Source organism: Crocodylus siamensis, chromosome 11 (genome assembly GCF_052110815.1).
Source record: "Crocodylus siamensis isolate JL-2025a chromosome 11, ASM5211081v1, whole genome shotgun sequence".
NCBI lineage: Eukaryota > Metazoa > Chordata > Crocodylia > Crocodylidae > Crocodylus > Crocodylus siamensis.
Window position 1 is genome coordinate 9,032,733 of NC_143405.1, and position 24,286 is coordinate 9,057,018.

General features: G+C 40.0%; 1 protein-coding gene across 2 annotated transcripts in view; it reads left to right on the forward strand.

Annotated features, from left to right (window-relative positions):
* The first annotated feature begins 237 nt into the window (after positions 1–237).
* The window catches only part of FNBP1 (formin binding protein 1), a 132,920-nt gene continuing 108,871 nt past the window's right edge, over positions 238–24,286 (forward strand). The window contains exons 1-2 of one of the 2 annotated variants that reach the window (XM_090023003.1): positions 238–318; positions 851–916. In XM_090023003.1, coding sequence (XP_089879129.1) covers positions 893–916 — 24 coding nt within the window. In that variant the 5' untranslated portion in view covers positions 238–318; positions 851–892. Of the gene's footprint in view, positions 319–652; positions 917–24,286 lie in introns of those variants that run through there. The other variant, XM_090023002.1, reaches the window with a different exon arrangement.

Sequence of the window (24,286 nt, forward strand, 5' to 3'; positions counted from 1 at the left end):
TTGCTAGGATCCCCTAGGCACTTATGAATATTCACAGAGGCAATTTGATGGCTTCCCCTGTTCCTTCCTTCCATTTAGAGGAGACAAATGACACGGTCCTGGCTTGGGTTGATTTGGGATTCATTTCTAGAGGCGTTTTCTTTACTTCACCAGACTTGAAGCCTGCGTGTTTCACGCTGGTTTTCATCCAGCCATTTCCCCCGCTCCCCCTCTCTCTCCACAGCACCAGTGTCACGGTCACAGCTCAGTTTCTTGGGGACGAAACCAAAAACACAAACAAACCCTCCAACCCACTGCAAAGGCAGCGCTCTCGGACTGGTAAGAGACGGGGGGGATCGGGCCGGGGCCGGGGCCGGGGTAAAGCACCTTGTAGGGAGGACAGCGAGGGGCTGGGGTGAAACGCTTGCGAGGATTGCAATTGCATCCCGGGGAGGAAGCCCTCGCCCCGCTGCGGGGCGGATCGGGACAGGGGGCTTGCATCGTGCATATGGCATGGTGGTGGGGGCGGCGCAGCCCCTTGCCCTGCACAAGCCTCCCCGCCTGCCACGTGCGCTTGCGCAAGCCCCACAGCGTGGGGAGGTGGACATACACGCCTGCGCAGTGTGCTGGAGCTGTCACTGCCCCCCCCACCCCCGTGTGCTGCTGCTGCTGCTGCTTTGGCCATTTTGCTGTGGAGGAAGCAATGAGGCAGCTGCCGTGACCACTGGAGAGGAGGGGGAGAGCCCCAGCCCCAGGAGCGGGGCTGTTTGGTGCATTCGCTCCTTGGGGAGGGGGCAGCTGGCTGCTGGGAGGGGTGGGGGAAAAGGGGGCCAGCCCCTCCAGGGACTAAACATTGCCCCCTGCCCTGCAGGGCTGCTCCCCTCGCCCTGCCTTCCCGGGATCTGGTGGAGCCATGAGCTGGGGCACGGAGCTGTGGGTAAGTGAGAGGCATTCATGGGGTGGGGGGGTGAGCAGCAAGGGGAGAGGAGGAATTCTTGGCATATGTGGGAGGGGAAGGAGGGGATGCACCCTCCGCAGGGGCTAAATCCCCCACAATGCAGGGGCTAAACCCCCATGGTGGTGCACCCTCTGGAGGGTCTAAACCCCCACAGACAAGGAAAGTTGCAATGTTTTGCTAGAATAATACAAAGAGATGCCCAAATGCACCCTGCGTGCCACCCTCTGCTTTCTGGAGTCATAACGGTTTGCCAGGGCAGGGCACGAGCCGTGCTCCTGCACCGTAGCACCAGGCACCTAAGCAGGCTCCATGCAGCTGCCATGAAAAAAATAAATAATAATTAAAAAGACAAGATCTCCCACGATTTTGATAAACATCCACCTCTCTCAAGTCTCCAGCAGCTTCTCAGCAAATGTCTGCAGCTCACTCTGTTTGCAGATTTGGGATTAGCACAATGAAAGCAGCCCTGAAGCCCCAGTCTAATGCCCCAAGAGGCAGGATAGCGAGGGTTATATCCCCCCACAGGCTACCAGACACGTTTGCTTTTGTTCAGTACATTTCTTTTGTAAAGTTTTTTGTCTGTTGAAAATTGTGTGTGAAGGATTTGAGGAAGCGATGAAGTTGGAATGGTTTGGTTATTTTTTTTTCTTGCTGTTTCTTGGTTGAAATAAGCAATGGGTCAAACCATACAGAAACAAAGAAAGGGAATTGTAAAGCAGAAGAGAAACTTCCAAAGCAGAGCCTAATTTAATTTTGATTTGAAAGGGAATGGAGAAGAAGTTTAAAGTTGAATTTATATACAAAGGGTTTGATTTCAGGAGGGGGAGCTGCAGGGAAGAAAAGCAAGCTGATACAATTCCCTTTTGTTGTTTATTGTTTGTGTCCTGCACTTTCTTTTGAAGGAAGTGTTTGATTCAGAGGTTACTGGTGGGGGGAGAATATTCCAAACTTTTAAGAGAGAGAGAGACTGTTTTGATTGTATAGGTTACCTGTTTGGCTTTTGAAGTCATTTTGGAAAGTAAGAAGGAAAAGGCATTTTGATTTACTTTGAAGCATTACAATAATATGTAGTATAAACCATATAAAGTAAATTTAAAGTGTGATTTATTTTTTTTTTAAAGCTTTTTTAAAATTATTTTTTAAAAAATCTCTGCCCCTAAGCAAATCTAGGAAAACAAGGTAACAAAATCAAGGGTATCTTAGAGGTAAAATAAGGAAAATACGTACATATGAGATCACAAAGAGGATATAATGCAGCCATGTTTAGCTTGTGTGATGGTGGATCATGGAGCAAAATGATACTGAGGGTTGCCTTGTCATAGTGGGTTTGGGATTGTGCACTCACTTAATGATGTAATGATAGGGTATTACAACTCTTTGGGCAGAAGTGTACTTTGGGTGAGGAGGAAAAGGGAAATTGAGCTTTGGGTGGGGAAGGCAAATTAGTGGTGGAGAGCCACATGGGTTGCAAGATGCTGCAGGATTTCAGTCTTGCCTGCAATACTTAAAGATGCCAATCAGTGCAAGTGGATATGTAAACCTAACCCTTTTTATAAAGACAGGGCTTAGGAAATTAGGTATTTTAGATGTGCTAATTCTTAATTTTCATAGATGTTACAGGCCTGCTCTGCCAGTTATGTTGCCAGTTTTGATGTGATATTATAGTTATGTTCTGTGTGGACCTAGGTTGTATCTAGACGGTAAATAATGAAGCCAATGCTTGTTTCTAGAACTTATGCTGGTATGTGTGGGTGTGTGTATGGGAGAGAAATGTGATACATAATATTAAAATAGTGCAAATGAAGATATGTTGATTCATCATTGTTTAAACAGTCCCATTTCATGGGAATGCTTATGGGGAAACTCTGCATTTTTTTGTCTCAAATACTGGTGATGTTTCAATGGGGGAAAAGATTCAATAACTGAAATGGAATTGAAACCATGAGCCATGAACCAAATGACTCATTATGATACTTCTGAATTGGAAGAAAACATGCAGAGTTCTGAAAATGACCTGCTGCCTGTTTTCACAATCTGAAGAATAGTGTACCAAGATGCTTCCACAAAAAAATGGAGGGAGGGTGGTTTTTGCTATAAAAAATTAGATGGTTACCGTTTGACCAGTATAGAAATCTGCTCTAGGCTTCTTTAACTGAATTGCTTTGGAAAGGAGCATTTGTATTTTCCTGGTAACTAATGTTTTGCTTTTCAAAGAATCTTGTGGACGCATTCTCAACCCTATTGACTTCAGTGGGCTTGGGATGTTCCGATATACTGTGAGAAGCATTACAAATTACTGGGGAAAGAACGGGGTATCCAAATGACACTGAGATCAAGAATAATGGTAATTCAGGAGTAGAATAAATCAGAATGAGCTTGTTTTAAATTTGCTTAACAGTTTCCTTTGCTTCTAGATCTGTTGACTGATGCTTGGTTTTTACATGCTTGTTTAATATACGATAGATTGTTCTTATTTTGGAAAAAATAACTTTCTGTGAATGTTAAAGCCTAGTGTTTATATTAATTGGCTAGGGAATGGAGGTACAGAAGTGTAACAGTTTTTTGTTTGAAGATCCATATTATGTTGGTGTCCATAGATTAGTTCCTACCTCAGCTTGTAGTTCAGGAAGGTTTTGTGCAGTAATGTAGCTGTTTGAAATCCAGTAGAAAATTGGCATTGCTTTGTTTTTAATTGAAATTTATTATGTACACTTGACCTGCTGGGTGAGCACATGTTCACCCCAGAATTAACAAAGGGGAGGTAAAACACAGCTAATCGTGCTGCCTAGGAATGTTAGTGTGTCTGCATTTATGCACAGCAACTGCTTGTCCCTGCAAAAAGGCTGGTGTTCAAAGCACTACATTGCACAAGAAATGCAATAGGTAGTTTATTCCCAAGAGTTTTACCCCTGTGATATAATGTGTATGCTATATACAAGTATATGCAGCAGTCTTGCAGTCCTGGGGTTTTTTTTAGGAAATTTTACCCCAGCAAAATTTCTTTTGATTTCGCTGTGAGTGTTGTCTGAGGATTTGGCCCTCTGAATGTACACGTGCACTTAACAAGTAGAACCCATTGGAGCTATTAATGCAATAATGATATTTAATATCAGATTAAACATTTTGCATAATAAAATCATTTGGGGGTTCCACCCTGTCCAGGCATATGGAGCAAACCTGGAGTATCTCCTGTACCAGCCTGCTTTCACAACGTTTCCGGTATGTATGAGAATTACTCAGCACAGCACAGGCTGCTCATCTCGTTTCTCCACGCTGAGCAGAACCTGTCTAACCCCTAAACATCCTCTGCTGCTATGGTAGTGCTGAAAGGAGGCAAGTCAGAGCTGGAGAGGGAGGTGGTGTGTACTAATAGCTGAAGCTGAGAAATTCCAACATGTATTGTTAGGCATCTGTAGAGACCAGTAGTTGCTTCTGTTGTCTCTTTACCCCAGAGCAGGGGTCATTTAATTGTTCTTACTTGTGGAACTGCAGTTTCACTTGAGGATGGGATGTGAATGCAGAGAGTCAGGCTTATACGGTGGTTTTGACTCCTGACTCCTGTGCTTATAATCAATGTCCAATTGAAAGCATTCTCTAAATGCTTATGTTAACTTGGATGTTAGTGTGGAAGAAAGGCAATATAACCGGCAAATTAGTATTGCAGTACAGCCCCCTTTCACCAAACTTCTGTGCCTTCAGTCAAGTGTTCTGAATAATGGATAGTGGGATGGGAGTGGGTTTTAATAAGTCTACAGTGCATTTTTGTAAGTGTTGGATTGGGTCCTTGAAATAACAAATAATTAGATTGATCTTGGGCCTCTAGTCTGGCTCTTGAATGGAAGGAGCTACAGTTGCATAGTATATTGAAATGAATTAAGTTGGGATTTTTTTTCTTTTTGTGATGATGGGTTTGGTATAATATGTAGTTTGAGGTAGCTACACATAATTTGTGGTTAAGAAATAGTCAGTCTGGTTACTGGGGAGAACTCCAGTGGCAGTGAATCTAGTGTTGCATAGAGTTATAAATGCAGGTGGTGAAGGGATTAGATTTGGAAAGATTTATCTTGTTTGACGTATGAATCGGGACCAGATGAGTGGCAGAGTTTGGATGTTGTGGTATTTTAACTTTATGTTAAATATGAATAATAGGGTGAGAGTTAGAAAACTTTGGCCAAGTTATTCATTCACATACTCTGTCTACATCTTTGTTGTGTACAGGACATTCGCTAGCTGATGTTTTAACCAAGAGGTTGCTGAATATCCTAATAGTACAAAAGAGTTTGACCATTCCACAAATGGTCCTCTTGGCTTTCCTTGGAGACCGTCCTGAAAGCCTAGCTCATATGAACAGTGCCCAAAGCTCGTAAAGCTACCCTGCGGTATGAAAGGTGCTTTGTAAATGTAACCTCGTTTTACTGTGTTCAGTTAACATGACTCAAAAGTACAAATAGCTCCAAAGCAATCTATCATGTGTTTTTAATTTACAACCTTAAACCATGTAGATCAGTGGATCTTGACCTTTTTAGACTCAAGGCACACTTCAGAAAATGTCTGCTCTTAATTTTCACTCAATTCTTGACCACAGAAAAATAACAGAGCAGTTCTTCTGTTGCAGAGGACTTGTAGAGTCCACAACAGGTCAGAATGTTTTTAATACTATGGATTCCTACTTAATCTCCGGATTTTTCTTGTGCCTCATGTTTGTACACTGAGCTGTACTAACATTGCATGTCACCCTGGCACACCCTTGAAAGGATCTCAAGGCACCTCAAGGTGCTGTGGCACCCTGATTGAGAATCACTGATGTAGAGCTCTCACCTTAGATTAATACATAATTAGATTAACAAATGACATGTTCTGTTCATTTGAACCGTTGAAATAATGGTGGAACACTCGAGACTTGAAGGCCTGCTTCCTCGCTGCAGCTGACAGTATAATTGCCTTTTGCATTACTCATGTCTCTTTCGTCCACGTTTTCAAAACCTTAATGCAGATAGCAAATATCTACATTTGGATTTAACAATAACCTGACAGTGGTATCTTAAGTTAATAGGATTTAAAATGTACGAGTGTTTCAAACTGAAGTTCTAAAATGCATGCTAGTGACCTTGGTGATATTATGCGCTATTGTTTCAGCTTCGCATTCACAAATAATCTTCAATGAAAGCTGTGCTTTATTCTTTAAACTAAACTTTAAACTGTATTAAACTGGGTCTTAGCAAGCACATTGGTTCCCTTTTTCATCAAGGATTACTTCCTTAATAATCAACCAGTCCATTCTTCTATCTGGATTACATCCATTACAGTTTTTGAGCTAGGGAGAAGGGAGATGCTTCTTAAGGAATCAGAAACATTGAACTAGAAGTGTGGATCATCATATATATATATAGAGAGAGAGAGAGAACGAGTTGTTTATGAGCAAATATGGGAGCACTCCTTTTATATAAAGTATAAAGTAACATCATGGCCCACACGTACCACAGTGTGCAATGTACCCTGAGACTAAGTGCTTGTAAATAAACTGGCTCTGAAGACTTCTGAGCTCCATTTGGAGTCATAGTTTCATAGTTGGTAGGGTTGGAAAGGACCTGAGCAGTCACTTTAAAATTACATGAGTCTTAAATCTGTTCCCTCCCAGTATTTCCTCTTACAAACTATGAGCAGTACTTTCCTCTGTGAGTCGTCCCAAGGTACTGGGGGAATTCCTGGGCTGTCAAAGCCACTGCAAAATTTCCTTTAAATTCAGCAGAGCCAGGATTGCACCTGATAAACCTATTTCCAATACAAGATATGACTCAGAAGAAGTAAGACTGGGAATAAAGAAATTTGGCTCATAATTAAACTGATCACAAATGATAAATCTGGCCTTTTGTCTGTTCTCTACTTCCATGTGACGGATGTATCAGATGCTAAGGATGAGCAAGTCGTCTTTTTCTCCGTTTCTTCATCCTTCTGAGTGGTGTTTCATTGCAAAATAGCATGTATACGTCTCTAGGCTGTCCAAATTAAAAGGGTGTGATTCTAATGTCTTACTGTTGTTCCATGCTGCGTCATGTTATGTGTAATGATGGCTTACCTATAGATGTAAATTATGATCAAATGGGTGGATTGTTTTTACTGTATCTTAATTGCAATACATGTTTGACTCTATTTTAGGCTAGCAAATGACTCAATGTATTAGAATTCCCAAGCAAATCTTCCTTGGATCATATTAAAATAAATTGTGTGACACTTCCTTGTTATTATCAGAAGTTTAGTTTGTCTGTAAAATAGCCAAGTTACGTACATTGCCTTTTGTATACCTATTTATGTTTCTTTAAAGCCTGAGGAGCATAAAGACTCTATCCCTCCTGTTTGTAAAGGTATCATTGAGTTGCACTGAGCATTTTGCTTTTGTCTTTAAGGAGACAGGAATTCTACAATAATGAGGGGGTATAATTTTTCTTTTATCACTTGCTACCTTTTCATTAAAGACCAGGGAATTTACATTCTTTCAACATGAATCAGTATGGAGGAAGGCTTTTTTCTAGTCTTAGTCACAAAATCTTCCAGCTACTATGTGAACAAAATCCCCCACCCTCATAAGCCATGGAGGGGTATAATCAAACATCAGATGATAGACAAGCTTTTGGATTATCTGCAACCCATCGACATAGTGAAACTTCCTTTTTGAAGCTTCACTTTAGAAGTCCTCCTCTGCATGCGTACCTTTACTAAGAGAGAGAGCAAATGAAAAACTACACTGCTTGTTTTACCTCATTGTGTTATAGTGCCAGTTTGTCAGAAAGGCCACGTCTTTCCATTGGAAAATCATTCTTAACTTGCTAAATGTACTGGTTTATCAAGCGGTTACATTGCATCTTGGCTAATCTATGCATTACAAGCTGAATTAGACATTCCTTTCTCAATTATCTTGCAAGTCCTGTAACCTAACAAATGACACTTTCCGATTTGAATTTCTCCACTGAAATTTGCCTTTGTGCCTGATCAATATTTTTTTACACAGAACTAGTTGCATCAGCAAAAAATAAAGATGTTGCACTTGTTCAACGTGTATATTTATTCCTCCTCCTCTTTTAGGTAGCAGCACCTCAATGCTCCCTGCTTCTTGAGCAGACATGTTAGTGGGGGTCCCTTTTTGTTTTTCACGTGATTGGATTGCAGTTGAGCTATGGAGCTTTATTTCCCTGGTCACTGACTGCTTTTGACTCAATTTATTTAGAAGGGTTTGTCCATAAGAATTTTTTTAAAACAAGTTCACAATATTTAATCAAATATGTTTCTTGCAGCAGGTGAGCCTGGTATGAAGTCTGAGCTGGTGCTAGATTTGTTAACACACAGGGTAACATACTTAACTGTACAACAGGTATTACTTTTCTAAGAAGGCTCCCACAGGGCAGCATTGCTGCTTCAGGTTCTGCTTTATGGACGATGTTGGGGAAAACAATAAAATGGGTCTCTGGAGGGGGAAATAAGATAATGGGAGGTCTAGGTTTGTCGTCTTAAATTCTTGTGCCACACAAGAATGGGTATAGCTGATAGGATTTTGGCTTTGAAATAAAGCCTTTAGGGATATGTTTTGCTTTCTATTTTTTAGGAGGAAAGATGTGTTTCTTTTTTGTTTTTTTTTAATCAACAATTTAGCATGGAGGCTCTTTGGGATTAATGCTTGATTTAATTCAGTGACCTTCAGTTTAGCTTTGGGTCTTCAAGTTGCTCATGCAGTCAGTAATTCCTAGGAAATATGCTCTTGGATTATGTTTTGTTGTTGCTTGAATAACACACCATTTTTATACCAGCTCTAGCTGCATTTTTGGGGCATATTGCTCAGAGAGGATCTATTATGTAGCAATACTTTTTATCCGCGGGGTGGCGGGGTGGCGGTGGAATAAAAAATAGTGTAAATGTGATGCGACTGTAAAGGAAGTTTTTACCCACATTGTTGTGTAGGATAGGGCCATTTTCTGTCTTCACTGCTGCTAGGGCAACTGTCTTTTCTGCTGTGGTTGCTTCTCTGTGGTTGAGAGCAGAGAATTGCACGTGGCACTTAAGTTTGCTTTGCTACCAGCAATAAGTACAGTGCTCATCCAGTGATTTGAAAATAATTTCTTAATTGCATTCAGGTCACAGATGCACAGAGAATATGGATTATTACTTATATGGAAATAGAATAATCATCTATACATGGGTATACATGCTGAGAACCCTGTTTCTTAATAGTTACAGCTTCCTTGAAGATTGTGATGACAGTTCCCATTAATTTTGAAAGGGGTTGGATAACCAAATACTTTGGACAGTTTTAAAAACCTCACTCTACATTTTTGTCTGGGCTAAGTACTTTTCATTAAGGTTCTCCAACATTTTCTATTATAAGACCCTGTTCACAATTGGATGCAACTGCCCTGCTCCCAAAATTCTTATCTGCATGGAAGGTGTTGTCCTCCCTTGGCTCCTGTGTGCGGGACTAGGGAGTGTACATGCCACCCCCAAAGTGTGATATGACAGTTCAGTCTGCATTGGGGTGAAGCTGGATATGGTAATGGCTGCTCCCAGAATAAAGGAGAAGAAAGATGCCTCATTTGAAAGTGAGGGAACAGAAGCTGGAACAGGGATATAGAAAACAAGAGATTAGGATAACGTCTGGAGAGACTGGGGTGCAAAACTGAGCAGAAGGGAGGCTGGGATTAGAAGTGGGTGGAATGGAGGCTGGGACTGAAAGTCGCTGGGGAAAACTGGAAGCAAATTGGCTGGAGGAGCACTGAGATCAGACTGGAAAGAGGAGAAAACTGGTACTAGGAACCAGTTTAGGAGATATGGAAGGAGGCCAAGGGTGATGGATCTGATAAGGAGGTGAGGTGCAGGAGGAGAATTGGATCTGGGTGAGCAAAGACATGGAGGTAGAAAAAGGGAAGACTGGGACAAAAAACTAGCCTAGGGTGTATTGAAAAACTACTGTATGAGAAGCAGGTGGATGGAGGGTAGGATTGGAAGCTGGGTGGGAAGAGATCTAGATGAGAACTTAAATGAGCTAGGGGGGACCAGGGAGAAGCAGGAGAAAGATTCTGAGTGTAAGAATGAGGACTGGCTGGGCAAATCGCCTAACTTCCTCCAGATGGTCACTCTGTTCACTTCTTAGTTCACTTCTTATTTTCTGTGTGTGCAACCAGATACTCTGAGCTCCAGCTAGCATTAAGAGCTAAACATTCACAGCTGGCACCAAAATCAGCGGGAGCCGTGCTTTGAAAGTGGTGCTTAGTATTCTGAAAAATAAGGTCTCATGGGCAACCCAAAAACAACCACATTATTTGACTTCTCTTCATGCCATGGATCTCTCTATGCCTGTGTTTTTTTTATTTATACCTGTGGTCCACAGGCTGACTAAGGGTTCTGTGAAAGATGACTATGATCAGTCAAAAGTACGTGAATACCCACAGTTGGGTGTCCACACCTTTCAAAAAGTTTTAGGGCCCACAAATGAAAAAAGATTGAAAACCAGTGCTATATGCAAAACAGAGAGAATGCCATCCTCTCATTTTACTAGGACATTGTAAAAATAATCTTGTGTGAAGTGCTTGGGTGCTATAGTGATGGCTACTGTACAAAATCCCTTGCAGCTATGAATAACCACCTTCAAAGAAGAATTTGAATAATGTGTTTTTGAGAGAGAGAGATCTTGATTTAGATATGTAAAAGCCATGGGTTTCACACTAAATACAAAGGCAAAATATTTTGCAACTGTTCATTAAGAGGGCACTACCTATTCTGTAATGCTGAATAAGTCCTGGATTGTTGGTGAAAATGACTAGAGAGACTGAGATGTCACCGTACAGATGCACAATTTATGTACAGTTGTTTTACTGAACTCAATGCAAACACAGATGTTGATTTTTGTATTTGGGTTTTGCTTTCCTGTTCAGTGTGGGTGAGGAATTGAGCAAAACTAAGATGATAACCTATATCCAGGAGCATGCATATTGTTTGTTCTCAGTTTGCAGCTTGTCTTCTCTGAATACAGATTTTTTTTTAAAAACTTTTCTAGTCAGTAGTTTTAAGATTAAGATCAGATATGTTTTTTACTCTGCATTACTGCTCACAAACATATAAACAATTAAGCTTCTGCTTTATCATGTGTTGGTGTTTTATTGGTGCACAACATCAAGTGAATGAATGAGCATGCATTTTTCCCCCCTAACAAAAGTTAAATGAGCAAGAGGAAATATTTCTTGGCCTCATGAGAACTGTTGATCTATCACAGGCGGGGCTTATAAGAGCTGTATTCATTAAAGAGTGTGTTGCCAAGATTCAGCTGCGTTTCTGTAGCAGAAGAAAAAATTGGCATCACACAAACTGGCAGGACTGCCACATCATGTTGCATAAATGTCTTTTCAGTCATCCCACCCTGTCTCTTGATAATATAATACTCCATGGTATTTTTGCTAATGTGTTGTCAGGAAGAAGTTTATAAGGAGAAGAGGGAGGGAAACAGATGCATAGCAGTATCCTTCATCTCCCTGGGATTGCGCTTTAAATGTGATGATACATTTGTATGCTGAACAGAAGATAGTGTCTGGCATCTGTTCTCAACTTGGCATGTTGTTGTAGTTAAATGCCTCCACAAGGTTGTACTACTACTTTCTTCTAGCTTTTTCATATAGAGAAAAAGTTAAACAAAATTTTAAATAGCCTTCTCTTATAAATAAATAAAGACTTATTTAGATGCTTCCTTGCTTAAAGCTTCCATCATCAGCTGGCCAGAAAATGATGTTTGTTCCTCTCAGAAGGAGACTAACCATAGCAATCATGACCTACAGGAGAGCTTGTTGCCCAGTAAAATACACTGGAAGGAATATGAAGGGTATGTGGAAGCGGAGTAGCTTCTCTTCTGCAGGTGGAAGTCACAATCATGTGAACCCCATGCGTAGGCAACTTGTAGGGAGGGCACGGGGGGCACATTTCCCCCCCCCCCACACACACCTGAGATTGCCTGCTGCTAATGCCACTGGCAGCTTCTGTGGGCAGTCGCCACTTGCCACCCTGCTGCTGCCCACAAATTGTTTCCCCTCATTTTTGGGAGGCACCAGTTGTTCGTGACCGCATGTGTGCATTACTGGCTCTGTTTTGAATTTGGGTTCTTTTGATCTAGATTCTTACTTTGAAAACTCTTGGTGGATTGGGACCTTGATATTTAGAACCCGCTCCCCCCCCCCACGCACACTTTTCATTACCAGAATATTTTACAGGTATAGTATTGGGTGGGACTCTGTGATGCTTATAGTAGGGCACTTTCAGCAATGGGCTGAGTGCTGTGAGATGTGTATTCGCATGCTACCAGTGGGCCTTATGCACACTTGATGTGTGGTGCATGATTCAACATTTATCAAGAGTCTTCCATCATGGAAGCCAGGAAGAACATTGGCCAGCAACAATTTAATAAGAATAAACAACCTAAGACTTCCTCAGTCCAAGGGACTGGAAGGGCAGAGTTGTTGGAGTCTGTTTGAAACATTTAATACTGAACATGGCATTCAAGTACTATGATGTCATTTCCCGTAGCAGCATGTTTGTTGGTTAGTACTGGGTTTCTTTGATGAATAACTGAGGCACTCTCTGCATAGTTCTTCATGAGATGAGATTTCAGCTGGCTGTTCTGCTGTGCGCTAAAGCTAGGCAATGAACAGAGATGGCATGAGCAGAAGAATTGCCTCCCCAGCTATTGCTTGAATTCCATCCAAGGTCAGAAGACTTTCCCTTTCATGTGATACGTTTGCTTTTCATCCAGACAGGGCATGGGAATTGATACAGGCTTGACATAACATTGTCTTTCTGATTGGTTTGTGGAGTTGCCTTTGGTCAGGTATAAACCCATCTCCTTGGATATTGAATAAGTAGTGGAATGTGAAAAGGCACAAAAACCAGAGGAAACCTAGAAGACTGTTTTAGAATTAGGATTGCAAAACATACTGCTTTTCCTTTTGTTCAGAACATGAAAGGAAATTTTTGTGCCTGGTGCTTGCTGGTCAGTGGAGCAGTATTAATTTCCCCTCTGGGGGCAAGTCACTCAGCTGGGGATAGAATTGATTCTTTAATCGTGTTGGCTTCAGAGGAGGGGTTGTATGAACCAATCCATCCTAGGAAGGCAGTGAAGCTTCCTCAAGGTATTAGGGCTCAATTAAACTGTCTGGCCCTAATGGGTAAACCATAATGCACTTTGAAGGGTTCCCCCGTAGAGGGAACTTGGAAATAATCAGAAAATCAATCCACAACTAGAAGAGAAAAAGCCCAAGGGCAGAAGTCTCCCTAATACATTTGCTTTGTGTAGTGTGACACTTGACGTTCAGATTCTGTTAGGGAGAAAAACAAAAAAATGCATGAAGTGCACAGTTCTGTTCCTGGCATTGCATTAAGAGTGAGGTTTTTTATTTTTTTTGTTTTTGTTTTGGTCTGGTTTGTTTTTTTCCATCCTTTATACATGTGTTCTATTATATCATCCAAAAATGTCTGTGGTCAAAGCCTATTGAAGGTATACAATTAAGGACAAGCCAAAGTTGAAGCTGCATAATGTTACTTTTAGCTTTTTGCCCCTTCTTCATATGAATAATTATGGGCTTTAATTAATCAACCTCATACTTCTAAATTTTTAGTATCTTCATAGACTAATATCCTTGTCTACATGCAAGTAGACTCCTGTTCATTTTTTATCAAGTTCTAATTTTGCAAAGATTTAAACATATACTTAATTTGTGTGCCCTTAATGCAGAAAGATAAGCATGTACATCTTTGCAAGATCAGCCTTATGAGCTGATTCAGCTCCCATTGAACTGGATGGGAAATAGGCTAGAAACTCAGTGAATATTATTCCACATAGTAGGTGCTCTGATTCAATGGTTAAAACCTGGTCTACAAGCAGTCTCCTCAAATGTGCTAGAGAACTGCTGTTCTTGAATGCTATTTATAGACAAGAGTATAGTGAGAGGAAAGAGGCTTCTTGACATTACCTCTGACTTGAGATAAGTCACTTAACTTCTCCTGTCTCAGTTTATCTACCAGTAAAACAGGCACAACTGTAATTCTCTACCCATTTACAGCAGTTTGAGACTCTCTGTATTAAAAAACCCCATAATTTAGTATGAGGATGGTGCTACAAGAATTAAAATCCTTCTAAGTTACTGTTATCTTTTATTGCGTTACAAAGGTGTACTTTATACAAACTGCGAAGTGTTGACATAATGTACAAAGGGATGTATGCTTTATTTTCCTTCTGCATCTGATTCTCAGAGGAATTCTGTTAGCCCAGTCCAGCACAACATTTCCCTAGCCATCCAGGTTTTGGATTGTGATGGGTATTGGGTATGTGGCAGACCAACACATGTAGGAAAGGTCTGAGCTTAGCGTAGAAAGAAGCACAAGACCCTACCTTGGAAGGGGTCTTAGGGCATGTGAAAACCAGCTCTTTGTATTTTACGCTTCCTGGCTGAGAGCAGTGTTGGTGTTCAACTGGTAATAGGACCATCTTTGTGGGTTTCAAAAAACTTGTGTTTAAGATACTGTTGGGGATGGGAGAGTTGCTCACCATGTCAGCTTGAGGACACAGAGGGAGATCCCTGCCCACCCCATGGCTACGGCGAAGCATAATGGCTATCTGTATCTGGGTAGAGGAACTTCTCTCTTCCTCATTCTGAACATTTGTGCACATGTATTATTTTTTTAAATCCCTACCCAGTTTGGCTTAGAGATTCTAGTTCCTTTTTCTCTCTTGCCCCAGGTCTAGGACCTGTAAACTCAACCTCTTTTCAGTTTTGTTTTGTTTTGTTTTTACTGGATGATTTAATCTTGTAAAGAATCATCTCCCTGTAGTAATGGACCACCTAGGAACTCGTGGAGAATTCCTTGAAGCCTTGCCCAACTTCTCTAACTGCATTATGGGGTGATCAGTAACTCCACTCCTCGGAAGGCAGTGGTTGGGCAGGAGTTGCTTCCCTTTCAGGAGAGAGGTTTCCAAGGCCAGAATGCTCTTAAATCTAGCAGGCAAAGTCCTAGCAAAGTCTAATGGCTGGAAACTGAAGTTGGCAAAGTTCAGATAATAAGGTATACGTTTTAACAGCGAGAGTAATCAGATATTGGAATAGATTATCACAGTATCTGGCAGATTCTCCATCCCAAGGACTCTGTAAATAAAGATTGCACAGCTCTTTGAAAGATGTTTTAGTTGCACCAGAGACTGCTGGGATAGCTGGGCTTGTTATGCAAAGGGGTCAGTGATCATAATGGTTCCTTCTGACCTTAAAATCTTGATTCTGTTAAAGGAAAAAAAAAAAGCTGCAAAATCCATGGAGTTCATGAAATTCCTGTTAGCTGATATAGTCTAGGTAGGTGGATTATTCAACTGAATCTGAGTCCCTCTTTGCATTTATGTAAGAGTATTGCTGGCTACCTGCAACAGTGAGACACTTATTTTGCCTATGATAGATTCTTGTCTTTCTCGGTATTGAAATCGGTTTCTGCATCCACATTTCCAAGACACTTAGCCACGATGATGGTTTGCTTCTGTGTTTTTAAAGGGAGGAATTTTTTTGCCTTAACTGAGAATTACATTTTCTATAAGATAGGTAAGGTGGTCTCTGAACAAAGCACAGTAAATAAGTGAAGTAGATGCTTTCCCAATTTATATTCAGTTTTGGAATAGTATTGCTTGCCTTTCTATTTTAGTATCTATATTATCTAAAAAAAATAAAGGAACAAAGAAAGCTTTAAAAAATCTTCTCCTGGAAGAAAAAAAGTAATTGCATCTCTTATGAAAATGTGTGAAAAGACGAGCCAGGAAAAAAAAATGTGACAACCGACACTTTTCAATGCTGGAATTTTCAGAGTTTTTGGTTTTAATATTCATAGAGCCTGTGCATTTTTTCCAGTGTCAGTTGAGAGAAATACAGAGGTATGGGAATTATAAAGGTTTCAGGCAGATAACTACAGAGTATGTTTTGGTTGAAGTGAAAGAATCCTCTTAGGCATTTATTATTGGTAAATTTTATAATGTCTTTCATATTTTCCTTCATCTAGAGAAAGAGTAAATCAATAAAAGTTAAAGTCATCTTGCCAGAATGCTCCCTTGCAGTACAAAGATTTGTATATGTCTTTTATTAGATTGAAAAACATTACCTTGTTTGCATTCTTTATTTAACTTTACTATTATCTGATAACACTGAATAACTTGATATTCCGCTCAAGTCCTGTGCCGTTTTTTAGCTACCACATCTAAAAGTCTGCAAACTTTGTTTTTCAGCCCTTACTCAAGTGAATTATTTCAGTGTAACAACTATAGAGCTGCATTTGTGTTTGAAGCCCTTTTTTTTCTCTTTTGTTTTGAAATAAATAAGAAATTTAGATCACCCATGCTTAATTTAGCAATGCTGACTCTGCTTCAAGTTGAACATCTGCCACCCTGTTTGCATCAGGATCTGTAGATTGACAGGCTGGGTTCATATCCTTTTAAGATTAATTTCACAATCAGGAACATACATTTCCAAAGCATTTGCACATTCAGTTCCCCCCATTTGGAAGTTTGTGCTGCTTTGTGCGGGCAGTTCACCGTTCTCATTCCTGAGCTCTGGATAGTCGAAATCCTGCTTCCAATGTTGTGCACCAGGACAGGTAGCCAGGTCAGTACTTTCTCCCTTTCATTTTTCTTTCCTGCTGCCAATAACTTTTGTCTGTAGGAGTTCTGTGGGGAAAGAAGTCTACCTTAGGTTCTGGGGAAATACTTTGTCTGTCACTACATAAACTGTGGGTTTCATGCAACTAAAAAGGCTAAGTCGCAAAGCCAGAAGGTTTCAAAAGTTGCAAAGTAGTTTTCATGAATTCACCAGAAGTTATGTGTGTGAAGAGTTTGCAAGGTTGAGTTTCCTGTTTGTAAATATCGTCTTAACCAAGGAAAGAATCATAAAGGTGATAAGTAAAATCTAAGAAGTGCTGTAGAAATGGGAACAATTTGCTCCCGTTTCAAGCCTGCAGAGGAAAGTAGAGAGCTTTAGTTTATCATAAAAATTGGGCCCAGAAAGTATTGATATGAACTTGCTTCAATTTGCCAAATTCACCAGTTTCAGAAAGACTTTATTTGCAGTAATTGCAAAGGTTCCTACTATATGCCTGGAGATTCTGCCATCACCATAAGCAAGGAATCCCATATGTCCCCTCTCCAGTTGTCCAGACTTGAATGATTCTTCTGTAGGGAGACAGTGATGCAAATAACTCCTACAACCTCGTGCATTATTTTTAGAAGTGATCCTTTGGATACTGAATATTCAGTGACACTACCTATTGCTTGGTATTTGGAACCGTACTTTACCAGCAAATTAACTCCACCGATAAAATAATGCTGTGCAGAATAAGATAACATTTGTGACCAAAAATGTGCCATGTTTGTACTTTAGATGTATAAAGTGATGTAACCAGAGAAACTCAAATCATATCCTGCTTAAGATGCTTTTGTTGATATGACAAAAAAAATAGGCTCCAATCAAACTTATTGATAGTTTTCAGTGAAAGCAGTGAATCCTTATAGGCCTGAACAACTTACGTTGCTTTTTACAGTACTTTCTCCTAGAAAGCAATGCTGAAAATTACCATATGTCTATCTTGCAAACAGCCAGCTAACCTCAACCTTAATCTGCAGTTAATATTTTTTATTAAAGATTTCATATACTGTGCATTTAATTTTTTAATTAAAAGGAACTATTGTATGATGCTCATAGTAGAGGTTATGCTTAGAAAGCACGTAGGACATTTTGGATGTTACTGCAGTGTAAATTAATAGTTGTTTTCATGTTTATGCATAAAATGCACATGCAGAAAAAGGGAACAAAATCCTGACTCTTTCTTCCCTTAATGGGTAGTTGGATAAAGAAATACATGTAAGATTGGATTTTGCTGTCTTGTGTATTCCCACTGATCTGACCCTCCAGGTAGACCCCTTGGTTGTAGTGAGACCCTTTGTGTAGGCAAAAGTACTACTTGCTGTTCATAGAGGTAGCAGAATCCAGCCCATAATATAAAACAGTAATGGTATTTTAGTAGTACTTTCAAACTGTTTTTACTTGTGTTCTTTAAAAGCAGAAAGGAACCAAAGAGATGGTTTGAATGGATCTATGAATTGACCATTTTGACACTGCTGCCAGAATACAAGTTAGAAAAGCTCACAAGGAGGGCATTTTTTTTGTTTGTTTTTTGTTTTTTAAGCTCTGGGCAATTTGATTTTTAGGTACAGAGTACAAGTGCTGGTTTGAGGTGGGAATAAAATACAGGAAAGGAAAGATAGCTAGGTCTCCTCCTTGTGTGCTGGACGCTTTGTTGAATGAGAGCGCGGATATGTTTTTAAAAGTTCTCAGAAATGGTTATGTTTTAATACTTTTAAGGGACACAACATTGTTCTTCAGGCTGTGCACCATATTAGATCTGTGCTACAGCAGCCACTGATGCAAGAGATTGGAAATAAAATTAGGAGTGAAAAGCCTCATGAGTTTGTTAGTCTAAGAGAAGTATATTGCAAATTTGCATTCTTTTTTTTTTTTCCTGTTATGTAAAAACAGATTCCTCATTTTTTTAAGAGGAGATGGAAGTCTGCGGTACTGTATTTAATTTTTATTGTAACTTCTAAAATCAGGCATCCTTAATACAACAGTAAAACATCCCCTTTTTGATACATTTGTTTTGAAGGGAAGTGCTACAAACCCACCTTAAATCCTTTAAAATAAATAGGCCAATAATAAATAAATCTACCCTACAGCTCCAAATGCTCTCCATGTAATAGAAGCTATCAATCCCTGTAGTACTTGTATATTTGTTCTCTTCTGCTAATTGTAGTAAGTGTATTGTAGGAAAAGGATGTGTTTGTTAAAGTGGGGAAAGATTTGATTCCTTCCCTTCCCCCTTGTACAAATTTGGAGACTCTTTTCCAGTTGTCCCAGGAACCCCAGGAGACGAGCCTCTCACCCTGTGGGTAAAATACAACCCCGTGCAACAGGTTCTGCAAAAGAGCTGTGTACTAAATAAACCCTGCTTATTCACATTACTGCTTTACCACTCCTGGTGGTAACAATAGAGCCTCAAGGCTCCAGCTCCATTCTGCTAGGCACAGTGCACTCATAATACGGTATTTCTGGTTTCTGTCCTGAAGTGCTTACAATCTAAGTAAAAAGCAACAGAGAGGTGCACCACATATTCGGGGAGAAAAATGAAATGAGTGAAGCTGATGTGTCTGTTTAGTTTACCCCTCCGTTTCATGGCAGCTCCTGCTTTGGAAGAAATGGGGTGAAGTTGCGAATAGTTTTCTCATGAAAACACTGACCTAATTTTGATGACAGACTAAAGCTGGTGAATTTTGGCTCCAAGTCTAAGAAAAAATACTAATAAAATGTATCCCTCATAGGACGTCCGTATCACTGCAGTTTCTTAATATTAAACTCAATATGCTACAATAATAAAGAAGATACTGTTCTGAGGATCTAATAGGATATCTTGGTTCACTTAATAGTATTAAAAATCCATGCTCTTGACAAGCTGCCTTCAAAGAGTTATTTACCCCATGTACAAATTAATTCCCCTTCAAATAAATTACCATGGAATACGAAGCATATAACAACATCAATATTTAATGGCATCTGCCAAAACCCTCCAGGGTTAGACTTTCAAAGTAGTGTGTGGGTGATACGCACGCAACTCAGATAAAGAGATAGTAGGATTTGTACGTGCACTTTCCACAAAAGGAGTTGATTACTTGCTTCTTAAAGGCTCAGTTGTGAGGTGACCTACATACTCATGTAGGAGAAAGAGGAGACAGACCCCTTACTCTCCTGCCTGGGTTCCCTGATTTGTGAGTTGGCATGTGAAGTTAGGGCTGCCACCAAAAGCCTGTTACTCCAGGGGACTGGAAAGCGATGAGTTTTAGATCCACCGCTCCCTAGCACACACAACTGAGCCAATTTGCAGAGAAGGAAATAAGCTGGAAAGGGGCTCGTATAGCAGCTTCCTCCATGCAGGAAGGAGGAAGTGGGGACAGAATTGGGATGAAATCATGCTTTGCTGCTTGCTCTGTACCTGGGGCAGTGCTGCTCCCAATTTATGGTACATTAAAAGGTGCCAATCCAGCTCCGAGATGTTTGCACTTAATATTTCAACATCACTATAATTCTGCTGTTATGAGTTTGTTACCCTGCAGATTGGTTTTGTAGAAAAGTGGATTGCAAGGGATTTACATACAGTTTACAGGCACTACTTACTGTAAGCAGACAGCTAGAGTTTAGAGACATTTGTCCTTATGAATTCATTATTTTTTGGAAAAGAATCAAACGTCTGTTAGACTTCCTCCCGCGGTGCTGGTTGGAAAAGAGCAGCTATATATTTTGCCATTGTTTTTAGTACTTTACATATTTGTTATTGCCACAGTAGGAAAAAAACACAAGACAGTATGCTAATGATCAGCATTCTTGCTCTCCTGTGTGTGAACTACATGCTTTGTTGTGGTGGGTTTATGCCTAAATTTGAGTAAAACATTCAGAAAGGAGAAACCAGGAACATATAACCGTGGAGTTCCGTTTTTGGTATTGCATAAAAAATAAGACTTCTTGCATCACAAAAGTGATATGCATTTCTGTAGTCATGGTGGGGAAACTATGATTTAAATAATTTTTTAGTTGATAGTCACATACAGGATAAATTATTTAGATAACTGCCCCATTCCACATGCTATAATTACTGATGGAATTAATCCACATTTTGATTAGCATTATCATAAAGCTATGTTGATTATTTTAGGTCACAGGAGTCTTTTAATAACATCAGCATTTTGTGGTTGTCTTTGTGTGTTATGTAGGGGTTTTGTCATTTTGTCCCTTCTGTTAGTCTGAAGTACAAAAAGCTGCTTTCCACTTGAGAAACTGTGGCACACTTTCAGAATGCTTCTTTGGTGCCTCAAAGGGCTTTTTTCCCCAGCCCATTACTACATTCAGATCACAGTACAAGCAGCTTGAGATCTGAATGAAATGGTTCAGCAGATGAATTTGTGCAAAATATGAATTTGGTAGCACTTCCAAACGTTAGCAAACATTAGCTATGTTTTCAGTTTTCTCAGCTCTTTTCCAAAGAGTTTTAAATACTTTGTTGTCTCTTGTAGTTGTTGCCCAGCATTGACATCTGTGCTTTGAGAGCTTTGATTGAAACTGCTCTATAGCCAGGGCTTAGTGAAGTCAGTGGGAGTCTTTCCTATGGGAAAACTACCACGCTTTGGCCTGGCTCCTCACTGTGCCATAGGTTTAGTTGTTATCACTTCAGTATCTACCCGATATACGGTGATTCTAATAGTACTCTTTCAAAATATGCAGCACTTGTTAGTCGCTAATAAGGTGCCACCCTGCCTTACCTTCTTTCTAACTTCAGACTAACATGGCTAACCGTCTTTTTCCAAAATGTGATCATACAGTTTGCAATATATATCTTGTCTCATCCCAAAAGTTAATCTAAGATTCCTGTATATTTCAGCTGGTTAGGCTCACATAAATGCTGTAGGCCAGTCTGCATACCACTGGGTTTTAATGAGATTAGGTAATCAGCAATTTGGTCTGTACTTTCCTTTGCTGTATTGAAGATACTTGATGACCATAAATTGACATTTATACATGTGCATAGATGGCATGAAGCAACAACTCTCCTTCTACTTAGGGTATTGAATCACAGCATAATAGGAAGAAAAAAAATTAGATTCTGTTGAGCAGTTTTGAAGGAGACTAGGCATACGTAGGTTTAAAGGGAATAATGTTTTTGTAGTGTGACTGAATCAGTGATTTAATAGAAAGCTATCTGGATGAGCAAAGTTGCCTGTTGCATTAGCATTAGACTAAGCATTTTAAGATTTAAGAAGTCAACTTTCTGCTCAGAATTGGGAAGCTTTCTTTCCTTTCCTTTTTTGTGTCCTTTTGACAAGGCATTTAGCAGAAATTGCAGATTCATTGTAATCTGACAGAGCCGCAGGGAGCTAATGCAAGCCTATTGCCTTCTTTGAAGTTTAGGGGTGGGTCCATCTCTGCTCTCATTGTGATGAGCATTTTGGCCAGCATTCAGTGCTTCTGAAAATCCAAGCCTAGCTGCAAGTGTATATGTGAGATATCTGTGTGAGAGAGAAGTGATCACAACACATTCACAAGGTACAGGAACATGTAACTGCTTGTATTAACCTTGATGTCTGCTCTGAATGTATTTTACATTGAATAACCATCCTCCTTCACATTCGGTCTCTATAAAAATAGGGATATGACTCTTCTATTTTAGTAGAATGTTGTGAGACTAATAATTGTACAAGTGTTTTGGGGGCATAAAATGCAGGGCGATAATTATTGTATATGCTACAATACAAAGCATTCACATGCTTTCGTGGAATTTGAGAGGTATTTAGAGAGTTGTTGAGGACAAAGCCAGCAATAGCAGACAAGCTGAATAATCCTTCTTGTGCAGCTGAACTTGCTTATCCTGAGTACAAACTAATATAAAGTGGCCGGGGAAAGGGTCTATTATTTAAAGTATTGAGGAATGCTGCACTCAGCTCAGAATGAAACACAGTTTTTCTGTGATTTGAAGGTTCCCAAGTGTTGCTATGCTGGTTAAGTTTCACACTTGGTTTGCTCCCATAAAGCATCTTGATTGTTCTGTTTTAATAGGGAAGAGGTGTTATAGGGAGCAAGGTTAAAGGGTTAGCAAAGTCAGCGTCAGCCAGTGCCTAGATGTAGTCAGCTTTCATTTTTTTTCAGATAGAATTAATTTATGATTCAGGCATTAAACGGGGACTCTGGAAGTCTTGCTTTGCCCTAGATGCCCTTTGTGACCTTGGGCAAGTTGCTTAATCCAGTTGTGTGTCAGCTTTCCTCCTTTTGTCTGTGTTTGTCTATTTACATTAATTTCTCTAATTTGTCAGGGAATTACTCTCTGAATCTTCAGACTTTTCCACAAGTATGGACAGCCAGAGTACAAAAGTCTGCTTTGGCCTGTTTCATGGATCTTGTTTGGGGTGTAGGAAGCACATTTTCCTTGTCCTAAATTGTGGATGAGAAGTGACCTCTCCATATTCCTGTGTGAATTACTTAATTTGATCATGAAGGAGCTAGACATAAATGTGCTTCCCATTTCCTTTTGACTGCTCAACATTTCCTGTGCATCTCAGAGGATCTCTGATATCATTAAATGAGTAGATCAGATGGCTGAGTTGCATCACAGCCCTGCTATCCCTACAGAAAATTGCTTCCTTTGTTAACATGAAATGTGCGTGGGAACTTTTTTGTACTGTAGTGTGTGTGTGTGGTTTAATTGCTGCTTGGTAATTTGCCTCAGCTTAAATTATTCATAGTTTCTACTTGAACAAATGCTTTTGTGTGCTTTTGGTGGGTCAGCATTTTGCACAGATATTTTACCACTTTTCCCCCCCACCTACTGCACATTCATTTATTTTTGCTGACATCTTGTTTCAGAGAGTTGAGAGAGACTTCTCTTGTGAAAAATGTACTTTAGCTTCAGTGAAGAGATTAACCCAAAAATTATTGCTTAGGAAAAAATATTAACTTTTCTCAACTTCAGACTTTCAGTGCAGTAAACAAGAAGCGAAGGACTAAGTTCTGCTGTCATGTATGTGGGTGTGCATTGAAAATGATGGAAGCTATACCAAATTAATAGGTAGTTCTTTTGTCTTAACATAATTTGTATTGATGTAGTTTGTACTGTTGATATTAAGCCTAATTTTGTAGTCCCTTTTGAGGCAAAAGATAATTGTTTTGGGGGTTGTAGAAACAGAGTGGAAATAAATACTATTTTATAAAACAGAGTGGATATATTGTAATAAATTTGTGGCCCCCTAGTCTTCCAGGAGCAACCGCTAAGGTCATAGTCCAGGTGAAGGCAGGTTTTTGGGCTGCAGAGAGCAGCAGGCTCCCCCCACCCCCAGGTTGTTATTTGATATGTTAATTATGTACTTGAATAAAGTAATAGGAGAGAACTTATGGCTAACATTTCCATTAATAAAGTACAACAGCGCCAACTCTTCATAGCTGTACACTGTGTCTACTCAGAACTTCACAGTGATTGATGACAAGACTAGGATCTGGAACCTCTTCTTCTGAAAGCACAGACCTCTGCCAATTGAGCTTTGGGAAAATCTCCATTAACTGCTGGCAGTATACGGTTTGACGCACAGCACTTCTCATAACATTCTAGAGAGGGTGGTGGTGCATATGTGCAATGGTCCATATTTAACTGTATTTTCATTATGCTGACAGTTTGGGTAGTCTTGTGTCACAAATCATTTGGTATTCTTTAAAG